We start from the raw sequence: 20,696 nt of genomic DNA on the forward strand, positions 1-20,696 counted from the left end.
TTGTGTCCCAAGTACACCAAGTAGATGGAAACTCAACTATAAGAAAATAATTTACTTCAAAGATGGATCCTGCGCCTGGGCAGTCTTGGGCCGGGGCCCGGTGCCGGCTCGAGCTCTGCCGAGATTCGACCCGGGTGGCCATGCCTTTGCACAGCCGCTTGGCTGCTGAACGAGCAGGAGCCAGAGCCAGTTATATGACTTGGGGTTCCAGTGAGTGCTTGCAACCATGTGTATCCAGACTGTGAACTAAGCTTTTGCTCCATGCTGCTCCAGGAAGGGAAATGATTCAATTTCCAACTTAAATCTTCCTGGACTTAATAACTAAAATACAGAAATTATAAACCGCGCGGCCGCTAATGCAGCCGCGTGACTTTTTATCTCTTCATTCTCATCAGTGGAAAACTAATTATCAAATATTTCCCTGTCAATAGGGCCGTATTCTTGGGGGATAAATTCCAACAAGAATAGTGAGTTCTGTGTTGAATCTCCAACAACAATAGTGAGTTTTGTGTTGAAATATGGAATGTAATCAAGGTAAAAAGAAAAGGAAGTGAAATTTATCAGTTATGCAGGGGGGGTGTTTGGGGGGTGGGGGGTGGGATGTATACTGGGTATTTTTTTTTTTTGGTGGTGGAATATGGGCACTGGTGAAAGGACGGGTGTTTGAGCATTGTATAACTGAGACATAAGCCTGAGAACTTTGTAACTTTCCACATGGTGATTCAATAAAATAAACAAAAAATAAAAGCAGCACAATGAATAACCTTTTACCACATATCCTATAAGAATAAAGTGATAACATGCAAAAAATAAAAATTTTTTTTTAAAATTTAAAAAAATAAAATAAAGATGGATCCTGGACTGGAGGAGAGATAGTACAGTGCGCAGGGTGCTTGCCTTGTGTATAGCCTACCAGGTTAGACTTTGGCTCTGCATATGGTTCCCTGAGCCCTGTCAGAAGTGATCCTTAAGCACAGAATCAGGAGTAAGCCCTGAGCTCCACCAAGTGTTGCCCAAAAACAAAAATAAAAACACAATAGGGGGCCAGAGCAATGGTACAGTGGGTAGGGTGCTTGCCTTTCACAAGGTGTCAGGAGTTCAATTCCCGAGATCCCTGGCGTCCCATATGGTCTCCCCAGCACTGCCTGGAGTGATTTCTGAGTGCAGAGCCAGGAGTAACATTACTCCTGAGCATCACTGGGTGTGGCCAAACTGGCCCCCATCAAAAGGGGGTGTGCAGAGAGGTAAATGATGTCTGGTGGGGGGATGGGCTTTGGTCTACCTAGTTTGGGGGCACACAAAAGAGCCAAGTGGTCTTAAAAATCATGTAAGCCCAATAGCCAAAATCTGGGAAAAAATGGAGTGCCCAAAAACAGATGACTGGTTAAAGAAACTTTGGTACATCTACACAATGGAATACTATGCAGCTGTTAGAAAAGATGAGGTTATGAAATTTGCATATAAGTGGATCAACATGGAAAGTATCACATTAAGTGAAATGAGTCAGAAAGAGAGAGACAGACATAGAAAGATCGCACTCACCTGTGGAATATAAAGTAACAGAACGGGAGACTAACACCCAAGAGTAGTAGAGATAAGGACCAAGAGGTCTACCCCACAGCTTGGAAACTGGCCTCACATGCTGGGGAAAAAGGCAGCTGAGATAGAGAAGGGAACACCAAGTAGAGGATGTTGGGAGGACCCATTCGGGTTGGAAGATGTGAACTGAAAGTAGGCTATAGACTGAACATGATGGCCACTGTATACCTCTATTGCAAACTACAACACCAAAAGGAGAGAGAACAAAAGGGAATGTCCTGCCGCAGAGGCAGGGTGGGGTGGTGGGGGATGGGGTGGAGGTGGTGAGAGGGATACTGGGATCATTGGTGGAGGTGAATGGGCACCGGTGGAGGGATGGGTAAACGATCACTGTATGAGTGAAATGCAAACACAAAAGTTCTCAAGTTTGTAACTGTACATCACAGTGATTCTCTAATAATTTTTTTTTAATCACGTAAGCCTCATTTAAACCTTTTCGGACACCAAGAAAGTGAAAGAATATAATGATGAGACAAATCCTAACGTGGAAAGCTAGCTCATTTCCAAAGATTTATTTTCAACATTACCCAACAAGAGCCCATCGATAAGAACTACGGGCCTGCTCATCATACATTGGTGATGAGCGCAAAAGGAGTAAGAGCGCTTCATTCCCGCTCTTACCTAGGTGGGGCTTGAACAGAATGGGAACCCACCTGCTATCCTTTCGTGCCTCCCACACCGCCCCCTCTCCCCCTCCCCGTCCCACCTAGAGGCTGCAGTAGCTGGAACCTACACGCTGTCCCTTCTTGCCCCAACCCGTCCTCCCCCAGAGGCTGCAGTAGCCGCAGGCGACCAGCAGGTGGCGCTCCGCGGAGGTTGCCGAGGTGGGGGCGCCCGAGCACGCCCGTCGGCAGCTTTGTGGTAGCTCTCGGCTTCCGTGGCCCATCTAGCAAGATGGCAGCTTCCGAGACGGTTCGGGTACGGCTGCATTTCGAGTACCCGCCGCCGGCCTCTCCGAACTGCTCCTCCTTCTGGCTGCTGGTCGACCTGACCCGCTGCCGAGTCGTCACGGATCTCATCAGTCTCATCCGCCAGCGCTTCGGCTTCAGTTCCGGGGCGCTGCTGGGTCTCTACCTGGACGGGGGGCTCTTGCCGCCCACCGAGAGCGCGCGCCTGGTACGGGACAACGACTGCCTCAGGTGCGCGTGCGCGGCGGCCCCGGGAACGCGCCTGCACGCGCGCGCGCGCGGGGCCGCGGGGGGCTGCGCGGGGTTGCGCGGGGCTGCGCGGGGAGGCGGCGGCGTGGCCCGCTGCCCGGGCGCCCTCCAGGGCCTCCTCGGGGCTCGGGGCCTGGAGTCGGCATCTTCCTTCCAGCTCCCGAAGCCGCCGCTTGGCGGGGAGGGGGCGAGCCCGGCCCCGGGGTGGTCGTGGGGGGGGGGACCCTCCCCGTGTCGGGGGCTCGAGCAGGGAGGCCTCCTCGACTCCCCCAGCACCCGGGGTGCGTTCTGAACCGGTGTTGGGGGACCCGGGACTTGCAAATGGGGAAAGCCTGCATCTTTTTTTTTTTTTTTTTGAGTGTGCTTTTGGGAATTCAGCACAGCGAGGTCCCTAAGAGGAGCGATCCCGGAGGTTTATGGACGGGCGCGTTGCATTTGGATACAGTTGGAGCTTAGTTCCAACGCATCGGCTGCAGGGGAGTTCGAGGGCAGTTCGCGCCCAACTAGGACCACGTCCTGGAGTGTGGGATGCGCCTTTCTTAGACAAGGCATGCCCAGTGATTTATTGGGCTTGAGGCCGGTTTCCTCCGGTGATTTGATACAGCTTAGATGTCAGGATTTGCGTTCCCTCGAAGTCCCTTGAGAAGGATCCCTCTTCTCTCTGCCGTCCTGGGTTCTGCTTAAGGATTGCAGTTGTCGGCGCTGGGCCACCCACTGTTTAACTCTCTCTGAGAGTTCCCTGCCTGATGAATTACTAACTCACAGGTAGCCACTGCAGCTAGGCTTCCGTTAGTAAACCATCCCGGAGTTGCTTACTTTGTAATGAAGTTAGTGTAGAGAGCCCATCCCGGGAGCTGCCCTAATTACGGCCTGGTCACGCGCAGAGTTCCTTTGAATTGCCTCAAATGCACTTACACAGGGCAAGAAATAAGATTGCAGTTGGCTTTTGATGGTGAAATGTATGCGTGTCTGGGACAGGGGTTGAGGCGGGTGTCAAACCTTGGGAAGAAATTGACTTTGGAAAAGTAATGTGATTTCCTGACCCCTGTTATTCTTTCTTTCCTGACTCCTTTATCTTTGATTGGCGTAAGAGGCCAGAACAGTAGTACAGCGGGAAGGGTGCTTGCCTTGCACAAAGGCTGATCCAGGTTGGATCTCTGGCAACCCATATGGTCCCTCAAACCCTCTAGAAGTCACCTCTGAGCACAGAGCCACGAGTAAGCCCTGAAGACCATCATGTGGGGCCCCCCAAAACAATCAAGAACTGCAGAGGAAAATGGGCCTGCGTTCTCCAAGGTGGTGGTGGAGTAGACCACACTCCTTTGGCACTGCCAAGTATGACCTTCCGCGCTGTGGGCAGCTGGGGTGGGTGATCAGGTTAGGTTGTGCCAGCCTGACCTGAGTACAGAACAGGGTGAGAAAAAGAGAGGAGGCCACCGAGCGGAGATCATCGGGGAGTCAGTGGTCCTGCGGAGAATGGGTGGGAAATGTGGGGGTGCGAGGGAGCCCGGCTTCAGCAGGCCTCTGGTGGGATTTCTTGTGAGGAAAGGGGGAGCAGGGAGGAGGGCATCACCCCGCGTACGTGTGCTCGTTACTCCCTGAGAGCCTATCCTCTGTGCTCCCGGGCTGCTGACCTGGGCATCCTGGCAGGCAGGCACACCCCCCGAGTTAGGTGCCCTCGCTTTGATTGCGGGGGCCGCTCTGCCGAGGGGCGCTCCTCTCCACTCTGGAGGCCCCAAGCCCAAGGCAACGGCGAATGCTGGCGAATGCTGGGCCCTCCGGGGACTTCTCTCCTCGGCTGTGTCCTCATATTCCCCGGTGTGAAAGCGTTGCTGGTGTCTTTTCCGGTCTCTCTTTGCCAGACACCAGATTAGACAGGGCTGTAGGGCCCAGTCTCTAAGTCCAGTCGGGTTCTGGAGCCCTGCAGGTTAGGGCTTCCATGGCGGGCGGATTAGGAGGGTCACAGTTGACGCCTTCACACGCCCTGCTGAGAGAGTCCCGAGGCCTGGCTGTCGCCGCCCGGCTGGAGCGCAGCCACGGGCCTTCAGATTGGCAGATTGTTGCTGAGGCTCGTTCTGTCAGGAGACAAAATGTTCTCTGTCTGTTCTTTTGGACCCCCCGCGCTCCCCCGCCCACCGTGGGGTTTCGTCCTCGGTTAAGTGTCAGGGGTGGCTTCTGCTTCGCGCTCCTGGAGTTGGTCAGGCCCTCTGAGGTGCCTGTGGGATGGGAGTTAGGCAGAGCCTGACCCTGGCTAAAGCTGCCTGTCCTGACACCTTCCGGTGCCAAGGAGGATGCTGGCCACGAAGGTCGCTGCTGATCCCTGTGCAGCTCAGTCTCTGACACTAGACATCGTCTCCCGGACTGCGGATGGTTGTGGGGTATAAGCCACCACAGATGACCTCTGCTGTGGAGAAGCATGTCTGTCTGTCTGTCTGACACCCACGGGCAGAGGAAGTTAGGCCTGGGCTACTTTAATTCTAGAATATTTGTAGTCCCTTCTTATGCTTTTTTTTTCTTTTGTTTGTTTGCTTTTGGGCTTTTTTGGATCATACCCAGCTATGATTAAGATTTACTCCTGACTCTGCACTCAGAAATTACTCCAGGCGGTGCTCGGAGACCATATGGGATGCTGGGGATCGAACCCAGGTTGGCCTCAAGCAAGACAAACACCCTGTACTGTAGCTCCAGCCCCCTGTATTCTTTTATTTAAAAAAAATGCTGATTTTGTTACTAATTTTTATTTGTTGGGGTCACATCTGGCTGTGCACAGGGCTTACTTACTGAAGGACTCTTCTCAGGGATCACTCCTGACAGGGCTCAGGAGAACCATACAGGGTGCCAGGGGTCAAACCTGGGTCAGCTGTGTGCAAGGCAAGCACCTTGCATACTGTACTACCTCTCTGACCCCCCTCAGAAATTTGTTTTGTTGTTTTTTGGGCCAGCCTGCCAGTTTTCAGGGCTTACTCCTGTCTCTGTGCTCAGGGATCACTCCTGGTGGGGGTCAGGGACCATCCACCGTGCCTGGGAGCAAACTGGGTTGGCCACATGTAAAACAAACACTCTCTGTTTGGTCTCTGCACCTCACTTTTTAGCTTAACATATGCTGCTGTTTTTAATTTTGATGTTTATTTTTATTTTATTTTATTTTATTTTTGTGTCACACCTGGCGATGTACAGGGGTTACTCCTGGCTCTGCACTCAGGAATTACCCTTGGCGGTGCTTAGGGGACTATATGGGATGCTGGGATTCGAACCCGGGTTGGCCGCGTTCAAGGCAAATGCCCTACCCTCTGTTCTATCGCTCCAGCCCTAATTTTGATGTTTATTTGTGATGTACATTGTTCTTTGAAAATGCCGTATCATTCTCCTTTGTATGACTATGTGAGTTAATGAGCCGCTTACCAATGACATCTTTAGTATTCTGTAGAGCATATCTTTGTGTGATCTTGTGTGGATGCAGGAGAATCAGGAGGATGTGTTCACAGAAGAGTTACTTTGTGGCCAGATGTAATTTTTTTTTTTTTTTGGTGTGTGGAGGGGTGTGGGTGCTCTATAGTCCATGCTCAGGGGTTACTCCTGGCTCTGCACTGATCAGTAGTTATCAAGGTAAGTGCCCATTTCAGCCCCTAAATGTAAATTTTGATAGACACTGTTTGATTGCCTCTGGAAGAGTCAGGCAGGGATGTATTGATGCCAGCAATCCACAGATTCCTTTTGTGAGACTTGTTATGTGCAGAATGAGAGCTGGAGTCAACGTTGGCTTCAAGTCTTGTCTCTCTGACTCATTCATTGGGTGACCTTGGTCAGGATGCCCTTTTTGAAGGTGATAATGCAGGCTACTGTGTGCCAACAGCAGCCAGACCACGGGGGCTTGCAGGGAACAGATGGGGCTCAGAGGGGAGAGGCTGTCTGTGTTTCCTGCTTTATGGAATTTCATTTCCGTTTGATGGGAACAGTTCATTGAAAACCCACCAGCGTCTGCTCTCACACTAACACTATTCAGTGAGTGAATTCATAATAGTAGAGCTCACATTTGGGCAGCACTTATCCTGAGCTCATTTGAATACTACGATGGTCACTGCCCCCATTTTTATAGATGAGAAAGGTGGGCCCAGAAAGATAGCACAGTGGATAGGGCACTTGCCTTCCTTATGGCTGGCCCAGTTCAATCCCCAGCACCCCATGGAGGTCCCTGAGCACCATCAGGAGGGTCCCTGAGCACAGAGCCAACTGCGAGGTGTGGCCCAAAAGTGCTCCCTAAAATGTCCCCTCTCCAATCAAATCTCTCATCACTAAGTACACAGATCACTCCATTTTGTTTTGTTTTTGTTTGGGGGCCACTCCTAGTGGTGCTCAGTACTTATGCCTGGCTCTGCACTCAGGGATTACTCCTGGAGGTAATTACTCTGGGGACCGTATATGGTGCCAGTTCAGCTGCATGCAAGGCCAGCACCCTACTGCTGTACTATGCTCTGGCCTCAGTAACTCACTTTCTGTGAAAGGACAGTTGCATTCAATTATCTTGTTATAGTACTGCATTTGCTGTCTGTGGCCCAAGTAGAGAAATGAGGAATATTGTGTAGGAAAGCGAGTACCCTGGTAGGAAGGGTCACTGAAAAGAGCCGTGCATACCGTTTACGTGTTCTGGATGCATCTGGTTTCTCAGTCTCAGTCTGTCCCAAGCAGGAATAACCCTCTGGGGCAGAGCACAGAGTGAGGCCTCGCACGCGCAAGGTCATGGCCTCAGTTATGAGCCAGTGGATGGTTGAGCTGGGGCCAAGGACTGCTGTGGAAAGTGTGAGGGGAGTGCCACCAGGAATAACCCCTGGGCCCCTGAGCAGTGCTTGAGGAGACCCCATCTCTCCTCTCCCAGAGGAACTCCTTTTTGGTGATGTAGATGTCTAATAGCTTAAGCTAGTGAGTTCAGAATAACCACAGTCGATGTCCTATAGGTCATTTTTGTCACAAAATCTCTGTCCTTAACTGATTTGACTTTTTTTTTTCTTTTCATTGAGAACAGTGACAGTTTGCAGGTATCTCGGTGTACAGCTTATGAATGGCTTACTCTTTTCTTTTTTGTTGTTCTTTTGATAGAATTAAATTAGAAGAGAGAGGAGTTGCTGAGAATCCTGCAGTAGTCACTAATGGTGACGGTGGCCAGTTAATACCTAGAAAAGTAAAGAAGCGGGCCTTAAAGTTGGAGGAGGTTGAAGAAACCGAATTGGATTGCAGAACCTCAAAAAAGCATTGCAAGAGGCAAGAGAACAGGAGGAGCAATGAGAAAAACTTGATTCCAGAGCCCAAATCCTCTAAAGGTCACAGTGTAAAGAAAAAAAACAAGAAGAAAAAGAAAACTTCCGGTCAGGGAGCAGATGATGATGATGCAGATGATGATGATGCAGATGATGATCATGATGATGATGATGAAGAAGAAGAAGAAGAAGAAACCCAAAGAAAAACACCAAAGAAAAAGGAGAAGCATGAATACAGAAAACAGACAAAGACTCTCAAGTCTTCTAAGGCACAGACAGCAAAGGAGCGGACTGTCCAGAACTCAAGCTCTTTACGCAGTGCTCACACTCGGAACAGCATCCTTAAGGGCAAAACTAAAGGTGGCGTGGACAACTGTTCAAAAGGCAGCCCCAGTTCCGACTCAGACTCAGAATCAGCCAGTGAGGGTCTCGGCAAAGCTGTCTCTAAGAAAACCCCCCCTGACTTATCAAAGGAAGGGCCCCCGACCAAAAATGCTAAGACAAGCGAAGTGGCTGCCAAACCTCGCGTTCCCTCCACCCCTGCCCCAGGCAAGTCGCCGGGGACCTCATCCTCTGATTCAGACTCTAGTTCAGACTCCGATGACCAGAGTGCGGCTTCGAAGATCAGCCCCAAGGCTCTCTTGCAGAGAGTGGACCTCTTTGCAGGAAAGACGTGTCCAGGTCCACGGCCGTTAACACAGACCCCAAGTCCTGCCGCCTGGAAATACTCCGACACCAATGGTGGCCCCCAGGTCCTCAGCCCTCCTCCCAATGTGACTCTCCCCTCCACTTTGGGAAGAGGCTGGGGCAGGGGAGAGGACTTTCTTCCTTGGAAGGGAGCACGGGGTCGGGGCATGCGGGGACGTGGTCGAGGCCGAGGTTTTCCCAATGTTGTAAATAGAAGTGCGGAGAATGTGAAGCAGCGGCAGCTAAGTGAAATGGTAACGAACTCATCTATTATTATCCAGGTAAATATGATGGACTGTGAGTTCACCTCTTCCCGGTTTCCCAGTCGGTGGAGCTAGTGGTGGAAGTGTACGTTTCCTCACTGGTGTCCAAGCATCTTAATCAATGCTGTCTTTCAGAACCCAGTAGAGATGCCCAAGAATGAAAACAGTGCATTCCCACCTCCAAAGGACTACAGTCTGTTACCGCTGCTGGCAGCCGCCCCTCAAGTTGGAGAGAAGATTGCTTTTAAGGTATACTTTATTCTTTTTTTTTCTTTTTAAATTTTATTTGTTTTTTTAAATTTATTATTTTTTTATTAGTGAATCCCTGTGAGGTACAGTTACAGATTTACATATTTTCGTGCTTGTGTTTCAGTCATACAATGTTCGAGTACCCATCCTTCCACCAGTGCCCATTCTTTACCACCCAGTATCCCTCCCACCTCCCCCACCCCACCCCGCCTCTGTGGCAGGGCATTCCCTTTTGTTCTCTCTTTCCTTTTGGGATTTAAGGTATACTTTAAAGCAGCAGCAGCTGTGACAGAAAAAACATGACTCCACCCTCAGACACACTCATTAGCAGGTCAAGTTAAATATTGCCTCTAAAAACCCTTCCAGGATAATATCTTTGGTGTTCTCCTGTCTCGTATGTAGTAGGTATCCTGTAACTATTTTCTGGATGAATGAAAAATGACTTGGGTTGGTGTCTGGGTCACAGCAAGTACTCAATAGAAGTAATTATACACACCAGCAGAATACACACCACCAGAACTTATTCCAGCTGGAACCCATCTTGCTATAGATTTCTGATAGGGCTTCTGGAGAAGTTTCTGGAGAAGTTCAGTGTTACATGTTGTCTCAGGGAGCTAGGGTAGTGGATCCACAGGACTTGTTTATTTGTGACCATTGTCTTCTTTTTCTTTTTTTCTTTTTAGCTTTTGGAACTAGCACTCGATTATTCTCCTGGGGTTTCTGAATACAAGGTAAGGCTGTTCATTAAATAAAAAAAAAGAAAAACAATTGTCTGTATACTAAGGAATCTGAGGTCCTACTTAAAAGTATTAATAGGGGCTAATAGAAAAAATTTTGAATGAAAAATGTCAGAGTAGGGGCTGGAGTGATCGTATAGTGGTAGGGGGCTTGCCTTGCACATGGCCAACCTGGGTTTGATCTACCCCTGAGCCCCACCAGGTGTGATCTCTGAGTGCAGAGCTAGGGGTAAGCCCTGAGCACTGCAGGGTGAGCTTTACAATAGTGTATCTGTGAGATCTCCCGGTGTTATTTTCCTTACACTGGGAAGAATATTGAACAAGAGTGCTGGATTAAATTATTTTTAATCTTTTTTTTCTAATGAGCTTAGATAAATGAGGTAGTCTAAAGTATCTCTCCTCATGCTCTTAAACTTTAAAATCACCCCCCGCCCCTTTTTGGGGGAAGGGTGGGAGGCTACTCCCACATGCAAGGCAAGCTTCTTAACCCTGTCGTAGCTCTCTGGCCCCATGTTCTTATACCTCAAAAGAAAATAAATAATTCTAAGTCAAAGATGTGATTATGTTCATCATGATACTCTATTTTACATATTTATAATTACCTTAGGCTGTTGGTCTAATATGATTTCTTTTACATTATCATTTAGCCACAGACTATGGGGCTGCTTTTCTAATCTTTCCAGGGTATGGGGAGAAGCTGCACGTGACAGGATTTATTCCTGGTGCTGCACTCAGGGATCATTCGTGGCAGTGCTCAGGGGGCCATATAGGGGTGCCTGGGATGGAACCCAGGTCAGCTGTGTGCAGGGGCAAATGATCTACCTGCTGTTCTATTCCTCTGACCTGATCATGGAGCTTTTTACTAGCATGTGAGCTGATTTTTCCCTTCCATCTTGGGGACCAAAACCAAGGCCTCATGTGTGGGATACACAGTCTATCACCGAGCCACACCATTGGCTCTGACACACGAGTTTTTTTTTTTTTTTCTTTTTGGGTCACACCCGGTGATGCACAGGGGTTACTCCTGGCTTTGCACTCAGAAATTACTCCTGGCGGTGCTCAGGGGACCATATGGGATGCTGGAAATTGAACCCGGGTCAGCTGCATGCAAGGCAAACGCCCTACCCTCTGTACTATCGCTCCAGCCCCCTGACACACGAGTTTTATCACAGTTCTCTGGAAACTGGACTCAGTGCCATACAGAATAATATGTTTTCTTCACTTTTTCATTCATCCTGTTTTTCATTGTTTTTGGTTTGGGGTACCAGGAACCATGCAGTTGTGGTGCCAGGAATCAGGCCAGGGCCTGGCATGTGTGCATCTGTGTTATACCCCCTTCTCTTAAGCTATTTTTAAATTCTTAGTAGAAGTTTTCTTCAAAAGCAGGCTAGAGGGATCAGCTTGTGAAGGGACCTGATGAGTTAGGTCTGGGTAACTGGTGTTTTAGCATGTTTTTCATCTTAGCCCTTAAAATAACTGGCCTATGATTTATCGCTTACATACTTCCGTCAGTACAGTTACAAATGAAAAGGGAAGTCATCAGTAATTATACTGGAAAGTGATATACACACACTTGTTCTGGGCAAACCAGATGTTTTGTCATCCTACCAGAGGTAACTCATACTGTGATATAAGAGGAACTGGGAATAAATCCAGGATTGCTACAGTCCACAGCCTCTACATACTGTGAGTCTAGGTGCGATTGATTCTTAATTACATATGAAATGGATGTTGGAGCTTAAAAAGCTGCCCTACTTTCTTTTTTTTTTTTTTAATGTTGTGGACTGAAAATCTGTTCTATGTTTTTGTTTGCTCTCAAGTGCTGGTACTCAGCCTGGTGGCTTCTTTTATTCATGAAAATGACCTCTCTCTTCAAGAATGTCATCTGTTTGGCCCTTGACCTGGTCCCATTTAAACCTTTGGGATTTTCATTTATGAGGTGACTGGGAGTTGGCAATGAAAAGGCAGCACCATTGAAAGAAGCATTTAGTGATGACATTTTCAGAGCAGAAGGGAAGGCTACCCTCAGGGTCAGGAGGCAGATGCAGGGGCAAGAAGAGTGGAGGCCAGAGCTCTGACTGCCCAGCACCCCATATGGTCGGTCCCCTGAGCACAGAGTTCAGGAGTCAGCCCTGAGCACTGCTAGGTGTGGCCCCCAAACCAAAACAAAACCCAAGAATTGTCTCGGGTTGCATATTACCTGATAAAAGAATGATTTACCCTAGCAGTATTGTCTAAGAACTGTTGTTGGGAAAATTGTCTTGGTGGGTGGACTGGGGTATAATGTTCCCTACATGGTAAAGTTTACTTATTTTTCAAAGACATATAATTGAGTTATAATTCACCACTTTCACTATTTTTAGGTATATAAACTCAGTGATTTTAATATATTTGTAATGTTTCATATGTTGATTTTTGACCTGGACTTTTATTTTTGAAAGGAAGGAAGAATACTAAACCACAATCCTGAGACCCAGCAAGTAGATATAGAAATTCTTTCATCTTTACCTGGTGAGTTTTCTAGAAAGGATTAAAGGAATTTGACCCTTTAGGTTCTTACTATCTGCATTTGTTTCTTGGTTGGTTTTTTTTTGGGGGGGAGGGTCGAGGGGAGTCACACCTAGCAATTCTCAGGGTTACTTCTGGCTCTTCACTCAGGAATTACTCCTGGCAGTGCTCGGGAGACCATATGGGATGCCAGGGATCAAACCCAGGTCGGCTGTATGCAAGGCAAATGCCCTACCCGCTGTCCCATCACTCTGCCCCCTGATTGGTTTCTTAATATCTTTTGTCACACAGTAGAGCCAAAATGAACTGATACTCACCACTGTGCTCACTGGTTCTCTCTCAGGAGGGCTGTATGCCTCACTGCAATTCCCAATGTCACTGGCCTAGAGATTTATATCATTATAATTGAGTGGCTTTATAAAAAGGGCATAGATGATGAAAAAGTGATCGCAGAGAACTGTTTCTGTGAAACCCAAGTTGAACTCTGCTGCCTCAGAAGTATCTCAGAAATAATTGCCTTTGAATGATGTAGGATGAGTCAGTCGTAAAAGACTGAAAGAAGTTTGGTAAAACCCTAGGAGGATTTTTCTTCTTTTTGGGTCACACCCAGCGATGCACAGAGGCTACATCTGGCTCATGAACTCAGGAATTATTCTTGGTGGTGCTTGGAGGACCATAATGGGATGCTGGGAATCGAACCTGGGTTGGCCACGTGCAAGGCAAACGCCTTACCCACCATTCTATCGCTCCAGCCCCCCCTAGGAAGAGTTTTACTTAGATTGCCTTGCTAGTTTTTACATTCCTGCATCACTTAAAAAAAAAAAAAAGGAGGGGGGCAGTAAAAACTGGAAATTGTGGAAATTGCTGGCATTATATTGTACATGTATGTAAACATAACTCATATATGTATGATATACTTATCACGCCTCTTGTGCTCTGTTTCATTGGCATGTAAACACACTTATGTGTGTGAAGTCAAAACAGTTTATCTAAAGTCTCCATGTGCATATTCTCACACTTTGTTTTTGAGTGGAGAGCCACCCCCGGCACTGCTCAGGGGTTCCTCCGTGTTCTGTGCTCAGGGCTCACTCCTGGCAGGCTCAGGGGTCCAAATGGGATGATGGGGATTGACCCTACTGTACTTTTGCTGTGGTCTTTTTTGCATGTGTTTGTATTTGCTTTGGGGCCACTCTTGGTGGTACTCGGGGGTTACTCCTGGTTCAGTGCTCAGGATTGGCTCTCAGTAGTGCCCCCCGGACCACACACTGCCAGGCGTTGAACCCAGACCCCACACATGCAAAGCCTGCACTCAGCCCTTTGATTTATTTTATTTGGGAGTCCTTTGGGACTGTTCCCAGCTCTGTTCCACATTCTGACAGGTTCCCCATTTGTCCTCTGATTTACCCCACCTATCATTGGTTCTGGAAATTTAGAGAGAGAGAGAGGACTTTTCTGTATATAATCTGACTTTGCTTCCCTAGTCAAAAGGTATTTGAATAAGGTAATGAGCCAGAGATTGAAAGCTCCAATATACAGAAATTAGTCAAAAGAGTTTTTCAGGGCTGGAGCAATAGCACAGTGGGTAGGGTGTTTGCCTTGCACGCGACCGACCCGGGTTCAATTCCCAGCATCCTATATGGTCCCCCGAGCACCGCCAGGAGTAATTCCTGAGTGCATGAGCCAGGAGTAATCCCTGTGCATTGCTAAGTGTGACCCAAAAAGCCAAAAAAAAAAAAAGTTTTTCAACAGAGTCCCCTTATAATGTGAAGTAGATTATTAAGTACAAATTATATTGATTTTCCAGCTGATTAGGTTGAGTCTCTCTCCTAACCCTTATAGGGCATAGAACCCAGGGTCTCACACAGAGCTTGCACTGTAGCCCAGATGAAAAAACCAGATTAGGCTTCACTTCAAGAAATCTCCCATTTTAGGATTTGTGGACTTTTTGTCTGGGGTCACATTCTAGAGACACATCCTGATTTCTTCTTGACTAGGTGACTGATAGTGATGGCATCCAGTGAGATCTTTGTGTTCTCAGGCCAGAGCAATAGTACAGGGCTTTGCCTTGCATGTGGCCAACCTGGGTTTGACACCCCCCCCTCACCCCCCCCCCCCCCGCCCCAAATATGGTCTTTCTGAGTACTACCAGGAGTAACCCCAGTGTATCAATGGGTGTGGCCAAAAACAAAACAGAAAAAAGAAGAAGAACTTTGCATTCTCTAATAGAATTACAAGACTACTCATATCGCACGGTTCTGGTGAACATGAACTTTCTAACCACGGATGCATCAAATAGCGCCAATCCCCCGACCATACTGGGCATATGTTAAGTGGGAGTGGTTGCAGAAAGCACTGCTAGTGAGTTAGTCCACGGTCCACGTAAGGAAGTGGTGCCCAACGCTCTTGACGCGTCACTTCTCCCGAAGTCTGTTAGTGATCGGCCGCCAGCCCAGGGGAGTTGTGCCCGGGGCAGGCCACACAGCCCCGACTGTTTAGGGGACCCTGACAGCCAGAGGCCTGAAGAGGGCCTAGGGAGTTAAAGTGTCTATGAGGTCAGGAGCTGAAAGCCCCTGAGTGCTGAGGTGACAGATTGCCCCCAGTTTGGGGCCCCTCATGAGGAAAATTTTAAAGACTGAAACAGACAGGTATGCTTGTCCCCGTCGATGTCCCGCTTGCTCTCTGCGCATGCGCGCTCCTCAGTCCCTGCCCTGCCTCGCAGGAGCGGTCAGCTGTGCAGCATCGTAGCTGAGCTTCCTTCTGAGGGCAGAACCGCAGGCAGGACATGGGCTGGACTCATGTTGTCTCCTTGTAGAAGCGTTTATCTTTGATTTGGGGCCAGGGGGATGGTTTTCCCTCATTCTGGGACCACAGCAGCCAGCGGCTCTCAGAAGCCCCATGGAGCTGGGGCTCCAGCCCTGGCCTGCAGAGGTCACAGCTGTGTTGTAGCCCCTCGGGCCTTCTCCCAAGCTCAAATCATTTATTTCTGGAATTGTCTCAAATGGGTCTGAGTTTGGGGGGAAAGAGGCCTAGTGACAATTTATTAAGCTTTTTTCTTTCTTTTTTTTGGGGGGGTGGTGGCTTTGGGCGGGGGTGTCACGCAGCAGTGTTCAGGCTTTACTCCTGGCTCTGCACGTAGGGAGCATCCCTGACGGAGCTTGGGGGACCATATCGGGTGCAGGGCCAGGAAGTGCCTGTGTGTCAGGTTTCCTGCGGGTCTCCTGGCTCTGAACGCTCCATGCGGTCAGAGCGTGCCCGTCCTTGGTGTCGGTGGGTCGTCTGTTGGGTGTTCTCATGATATAACCTCCCCATAGAGCAACAGCTTTCACCACTGAGAAATCACTCACTGTCTCCCCTCCCTGCCACCTGGTTTCAGCCACGAAAGAACCTGGGAAGTTTGACTTGGTTTATCACAATGAAAATGGAGCTGAGGTAGTGGAATATGCTGTCACGCAGGAGAAGAAGGTAGGCGTGCTTCTCTTCATGGCATTACTTGATCTCCCATCTTCCCCTGACTGGTTACCAGTGGTCTGTAAAGTGACCTTGCAGCTTCCTGAATGCCTGCAATAAAATCAGAAAAGGTGGGGCCAGAGCCATAGTACATCAGGTAGGGCAGGGTGCTTGCCTTGCTCGATTCTGACCCCCTACTCCCACCCCAACTTGGTCCCCTGAGCCAATCAGGAGTGATCCGTGAGCTCAGAGTCAGGAGTAAGCCCTGAGCACAGCCAGATATGACCAAAAACAAACAATTTTTTTTTTTTAATAATCACAAATGGTATAGGACCTGGCCTACAGAAGAGGCAATAATAGTGCCAAGTACCTTGAGCATCCAAGAACCTAGATGATAAGGGGACAAATAATGAACTCCTATTTAAGAATGTAGTGTTGCATAACATTGTAGTTACATAAAGCTTTCAGTAGAGAAGAGTAGCCTGCTTTAAAAAGTTTATTGATGCATTCATTCAGAAAAATGTACTTAAGTATATCACAAATGAACATGTGAGATATCACAGTAGATAAGGCACTTGTCTTGTACGCAGAAAATGAGGATTCAATCTCCAGCATCCCATGTGGTCCCCTGACTTCACCAGGAGTGATTCCCAAGTGCAGAGGAAGGAGTAACCCCTGAGTACCGCTAGGTGTAGTACCCCACTCAAAAAAAAAAAAAAAAAGGAAAAAAAAGAAAAAACGTTGACAGTCTCTGAAAATCCTAAATTATTTCTCCTTATAGTCACTCCCACTATCATTATCATTATAATTTTCTGTATCTTGGATCATAAAATGATGATTCTATCATATGTTTTTGTTTGGGGGCCACACCTGCCAGTGCTCAGGGCTTGCTCATGATTCTTCATGCAGGGGTCACTCCTGGCAGGCCTGAGGACCATATCAGATGCCGATGATCAAACTTGGGCTGGCTGCATGCAAGGCAGGCAGATGCCTTACTGACTGTACTATCTCTCCAGCTCCAGTGGTTCTGCATTCTAGAAATCAGTCATGGGTTCCAAGCCCTAGTGCTGGTTGGTTTCAGCCGTGGATTTGGACCTGCAGATGCAGAGGTCTGAGATGAGTAGTTCTTGGATCTTGTACTGCACTCGCAGGAGTTCTGAATCCCCACATTGTTCAGTGGTTAAACCCAGGCTGGTCTCAGCTGTTGAGGCAGCCAGACTCCCATATTGCTGGCCATGGCTGGCTTATTAGGTAATGGTAGTATTCAATGAAACAGAATTTTTGTTTGTTTTTGGCATTTGGTTTTGGGCCACACCCAACTATGCTCTGGGCTTACTTATGACTCTGCACTGAGGAATTAGTCCTAGTGGTGCTCAGGGGACCATATGCAATGCCAGGGATCATACCTGAATTGAACCTGGGTCAGCCACGTGCAAGGCAAGCGCCCTACCTGCTGTACTATCATTCTGGCCCCATAAACTAAATAGAACTTATGTGTAAGAAGATCCTTCTCCTGAATGTTTTATATTAGAAATGTCAAGGATATTATTCTGTTAGGTTTCAGTATCGCAAACTCACATTTTATAAAAAATGTAGTTTAGGAAACCCTAACTGGGTTGTATATTTTGTGTTGTCTTTAGGATAGATGATATTCTTAAGGATTTCTATAAAGCAGGAAAATCTCAAGGCCTGTGGTAGGATCAGCAGGTCTGGCCTTCTCTCTGAAAGGTGCACTTGGAAACTCCACAGCAAGAGAGAATTAACCCCTGGCGGCTTTGCTCCATAGATGCTTATTAACCAGTGGCCTGAAGATGAGCCTGTAGTTATCTTTTGTGGACACTAGATGGCCCTCCTTCACCCATAAGCCTTTGGAAGCTGCGAACTACTTCCTGTTTGGGGCAGCTTTGGGCAAGAACCACAGAGCTGCAGGCAAGGAGTGTCAGCAGCTAACACTGATGCACCTGGGGCCACATTTACCTCCACACTCTGAGCTCTGGCCAGCTCTGGTCGCTGTTGGACAGATCCTTCAAACAGCCGCCATCCCCACAATCTCTGTTCCAGATCAGAGAGTGAGATTTATGGGGAGTTTTGCTGCACTCGAGGTAACAAGGCCTTCTGCTGCAGTCCCGCGTAGGTAAGGGGGACTGCAGGCATTCAGGTCCTCAGCCATTCTGCCCTGCTGGGAACTTCCTCGATTGTCTCATGGGTTCTGACCAGTATGCCCTCCAAACTAAGTCTCTAAATAGAATGTTTTGTGTTTTCCTTTAGATCACCGTTTTCTGGAGAGAGTTGATTGATCCAAGACTGATTATTGAATCTCCGAATAAATCAAGTCTAAAGCTTGCCTGACTGTGACCTCTCTAGCTCACAGTTTACAGATGTCTTATTTGTGAGAGTGACTATAACCTGAACTTTTTTTTTTTAAAAAAAAAAAGAAGATTTGAAAATTGTTTGCATTTTTTTGTTACCTTTACTGCATTAGGGGGAAAAAAATCTACCTCATCTTTTAAAATCACATGGGCGTTGCTTTTGTAGACTTTTTGCAGGTTTAATTTCAGTTACAAAATTTAAAACATGACTTTCCCTGCAGGCATTGTTATATGCCAATGTGTATGGTTTCTTTCTTTTAAAACATTTTTTCCACCATCAAGTAGCCATCGTCAGTCGGAGTGCATAAGACCAAGTATTAGGAAGCACTGCATATCTTGTTTTATAAATTTTATTGAGTAACATTTGAAAACATGGGACCATGTTACTTGACTCAATTTTTTAAAATTTGAGTTGTTCCATTAAATGTGGAACATCTTAAAAAAATCAAGTATTTTATACTTGTATTTGTCAAGAATTAACAAGTAATTAAGTTTGTTGCAGGCAATGAGTTAATCCTTTCACATTTTTCTTAACTTTCAACATCAAGGATTCTCAGGGCCCTGTGAAAATAAGACTCTGTGTGTGTGTGTGTGTGTGTATGGTGTGTGTGTGTGTGTGTGTGTGTGTGTGTGTGTGTGAGTGCGAGTGCGAGCGCACATGTGTGCACCTGGGGAATAATTTGTATTCTAGTTGGGTGCGAGGATTTACTGAGCCCAGGCCAGAGAAGGGATGCCTTGCTACAAAATTCTAAGAATCTGGCTGAGTACTGGAGGGTGGATCTTGAACAGAAATTTCCTTTCCTGTTATTCAATACAAAGCTAAAATAGGAAGATACAGACTGTGAAAAGAAAAAAGGAAAAACCCAAGGGTCATTTTAATGAAAGTCCAGATCCTTCAGTTTTACAGAAGTTTGTAAATAAAATCCTGTTGAACTGAAACTTCTCTCCTGAGTCATCATGTTTAGTTGAGTATTGCATGTTGTCTTTCTTATTTTACAATAATGCAAGAGATTAAAGTTTTCTGGGTGGCCACAGCAATAGTACAGCAGGTGGGGCACTTGCCTTGCATGCAGCCAACCCAGATTTGATCTCTGGCATCCATATGGTCCCGTGAGCCTTCCAGGAGTGAACCCTGAGTGCAGAGCCAGGAGTAAGCCCTGAGCACCAAAACCAAAATAAATAGTTTTCTGGAAGAAAGTTGGTCTTAACTGAAGAATCTGTTTACTGGAGTCTGTGAGATCTGGGAGCAATTGAACCAATGCAGATGCTTTGCCATTTTAATTTGTATGACACTGATGTATATCAAAACGTGGAGTTTTTTTAAAAAAAACAACTGAGAATTGTTACTCCAGAACAAGTGTGTGATGGCATCGTGGTCTTTGGCTCCTGTGTTGCATACTTCCTTTTCAGGGCTTGGCAGACTAAGGAAGATGACGAGTAGACAGCAGCAGGAATGTGAAGAGATACCGGTCATCCCCACGCACCAGGCACTGCCCCTCACAACCACGAGAGTGCAGATGCCAGAAAGAGAAGAAATAATAAATGCAGGCAGCAGCCAGGAGAAAGGAGGGCACTGGGTCGAACTCTAGATGGGTGTGACAGCTCTAGAAAGAGGTTTGGAGACATCTTCTATGATCCAGCCATTTCACTTCTGGGTATTTATCTGAAGAAAATAGAATCACTCATTTTTTTAAAAATTTATTTATTTTTTTAATTCTTTTATTGATTCACCATGTGGAAAGTTATAAAGCTTTCAGGTTAAAATCTCAGCTATACAATGCTCAAACACCCATCCCTTCACCAGTGCACATATTCCACCACCAAGAATCACAATATACCTCCCCCCTTCCCCCCACCTCCCCAGCCCCCCACCCCGCATGTGTAACTGGTAAATTTCACTTTACTTTCACTTTACTTTGATTACATTCAATATTTAAACAAAAAATTCACTATTATTGATTTGGAGTTTCTCCCCCCTAAAGTCGATCTGCTGAAAAGAAAGCATTTGGTAATTTGTTTTCCATTGCTGAGAATGAAGAGATATGAGGTCAGGAGGCCGCACCAGCAGCAGCATAGTTTTGGATTTCTGTATTTTAGTAACTAAGTCCAGAGAAATGTCTGCTAGGAATCGCAACATTGTAAGCTTGTACCTCTCAGCTACTTTATATTCCACATATGAATGCGATCTTTCTATGTCTGTCTCTTTCTTTCTGACTCATTTCACTCAGCATGATACTTTCCATGTTGATCCACTTATATGCAAATTTCATGACTTCATGTTTTCTGACAGCTATGTAGTATTCCATTGTGTAAATATACCAGAGTTTCTTTAGCCAATCATCTGTTTTCGGGCACTCTGGTTTTTTCCATATTGTGGCTATAGTAAACAGAGCGGCAATGAACATGGAAATGCAGATGTCATCTCTAC

General features: G+C 47.1%; 1 protein-coding gene across 3 annotated transcripts; it reads left to right on the top strand.

The window, feature by feature from the left end:
• Positions 1 to 2,433: 2,433 nt before the first annotated feature.
• On the top strand, positions 2,434 to 19,998 carry COIL (coilin). 3 transcript variants are annotated; one of them, XM_055133734.1, is made up of 7 exons: positions 2,434 to 2,738; positions 7,851 to 8,976; positions 9,094 to 9,207; positions 9,891 to 9,938; positions 12,386 to 12,455; positions 15,826 to 15,914; positions 19,679 to 19,998. In XM_055133734.1, the coding sequence occupies exons 1-7, from the start codon at positions 2,494 to 2,496 to the stop codon at positions 19,691 to 19,693; spliced, it is 1,707 nt and encodes a 568-aa protein (XP_054989709.1). In that variant the 5' UTR covers positions 2,434 to 2,493; the 3' UTR covers positions 19,694 to 19,998. The 3 variants fall into 3 exon arrangements, 2 of the variants coding, with proteins under 2 accessions (XP_054989709.1, XP_054989708.1); XM_055133733.1 differs by lacking the exon at positions 19,679 to 19,998 and adding an exon at positions 18,168 to 19,549; XR_008629366.1 differs by lacking the exon at positions 19,679 to 19,998 and having other exon boundaries at positions 12,390 to 12,455.
• Positions 19,999 to 20,696: the final 698 nt, after the last annotated feature.

This window comes from Sorex araneus, chromosome 3, assembly GCF_027595985.1.
Source record: "Sorex araneus isolate mSorAra2 chromosome 3, mSorAra2.pri, whole genome shotgun sequence".
Classification (NCBI taxonomy): Eukaryota; Metazoa; Chordata; class Mammalia; order Eulipotyphla; family Soricidae; genus Sorex; species Sorex araneus.

What these genes read in the sequence shown, in the direction of transcription:
- COIL (XM_055133733.1), top strand. Translation starts at nt 2,494, where the DNA reads ATGGCAGCTTCCGAGACGGTTCGGGTACGGCTGCATTTCGAGTACCCG. An exon ending in CGGGACAACGACTGCCTCAG is followed by an intron (nt 2,739 to 7,850) that starts GTGCGCGTGCGC and finishes TTCTTTTGATAG; the next exon opens with AATTAAATTAGAAGAGAGAG. An exon ending in CTGTCACGCAGGAGAAGAAG is followed by an intron (nt 15,915 to 18,167) that starts GTAGGCGTGCTT and finishes GTTTTCCTTTAG; the next exon opens with ATCACCGTTTTCTGGAGAGA.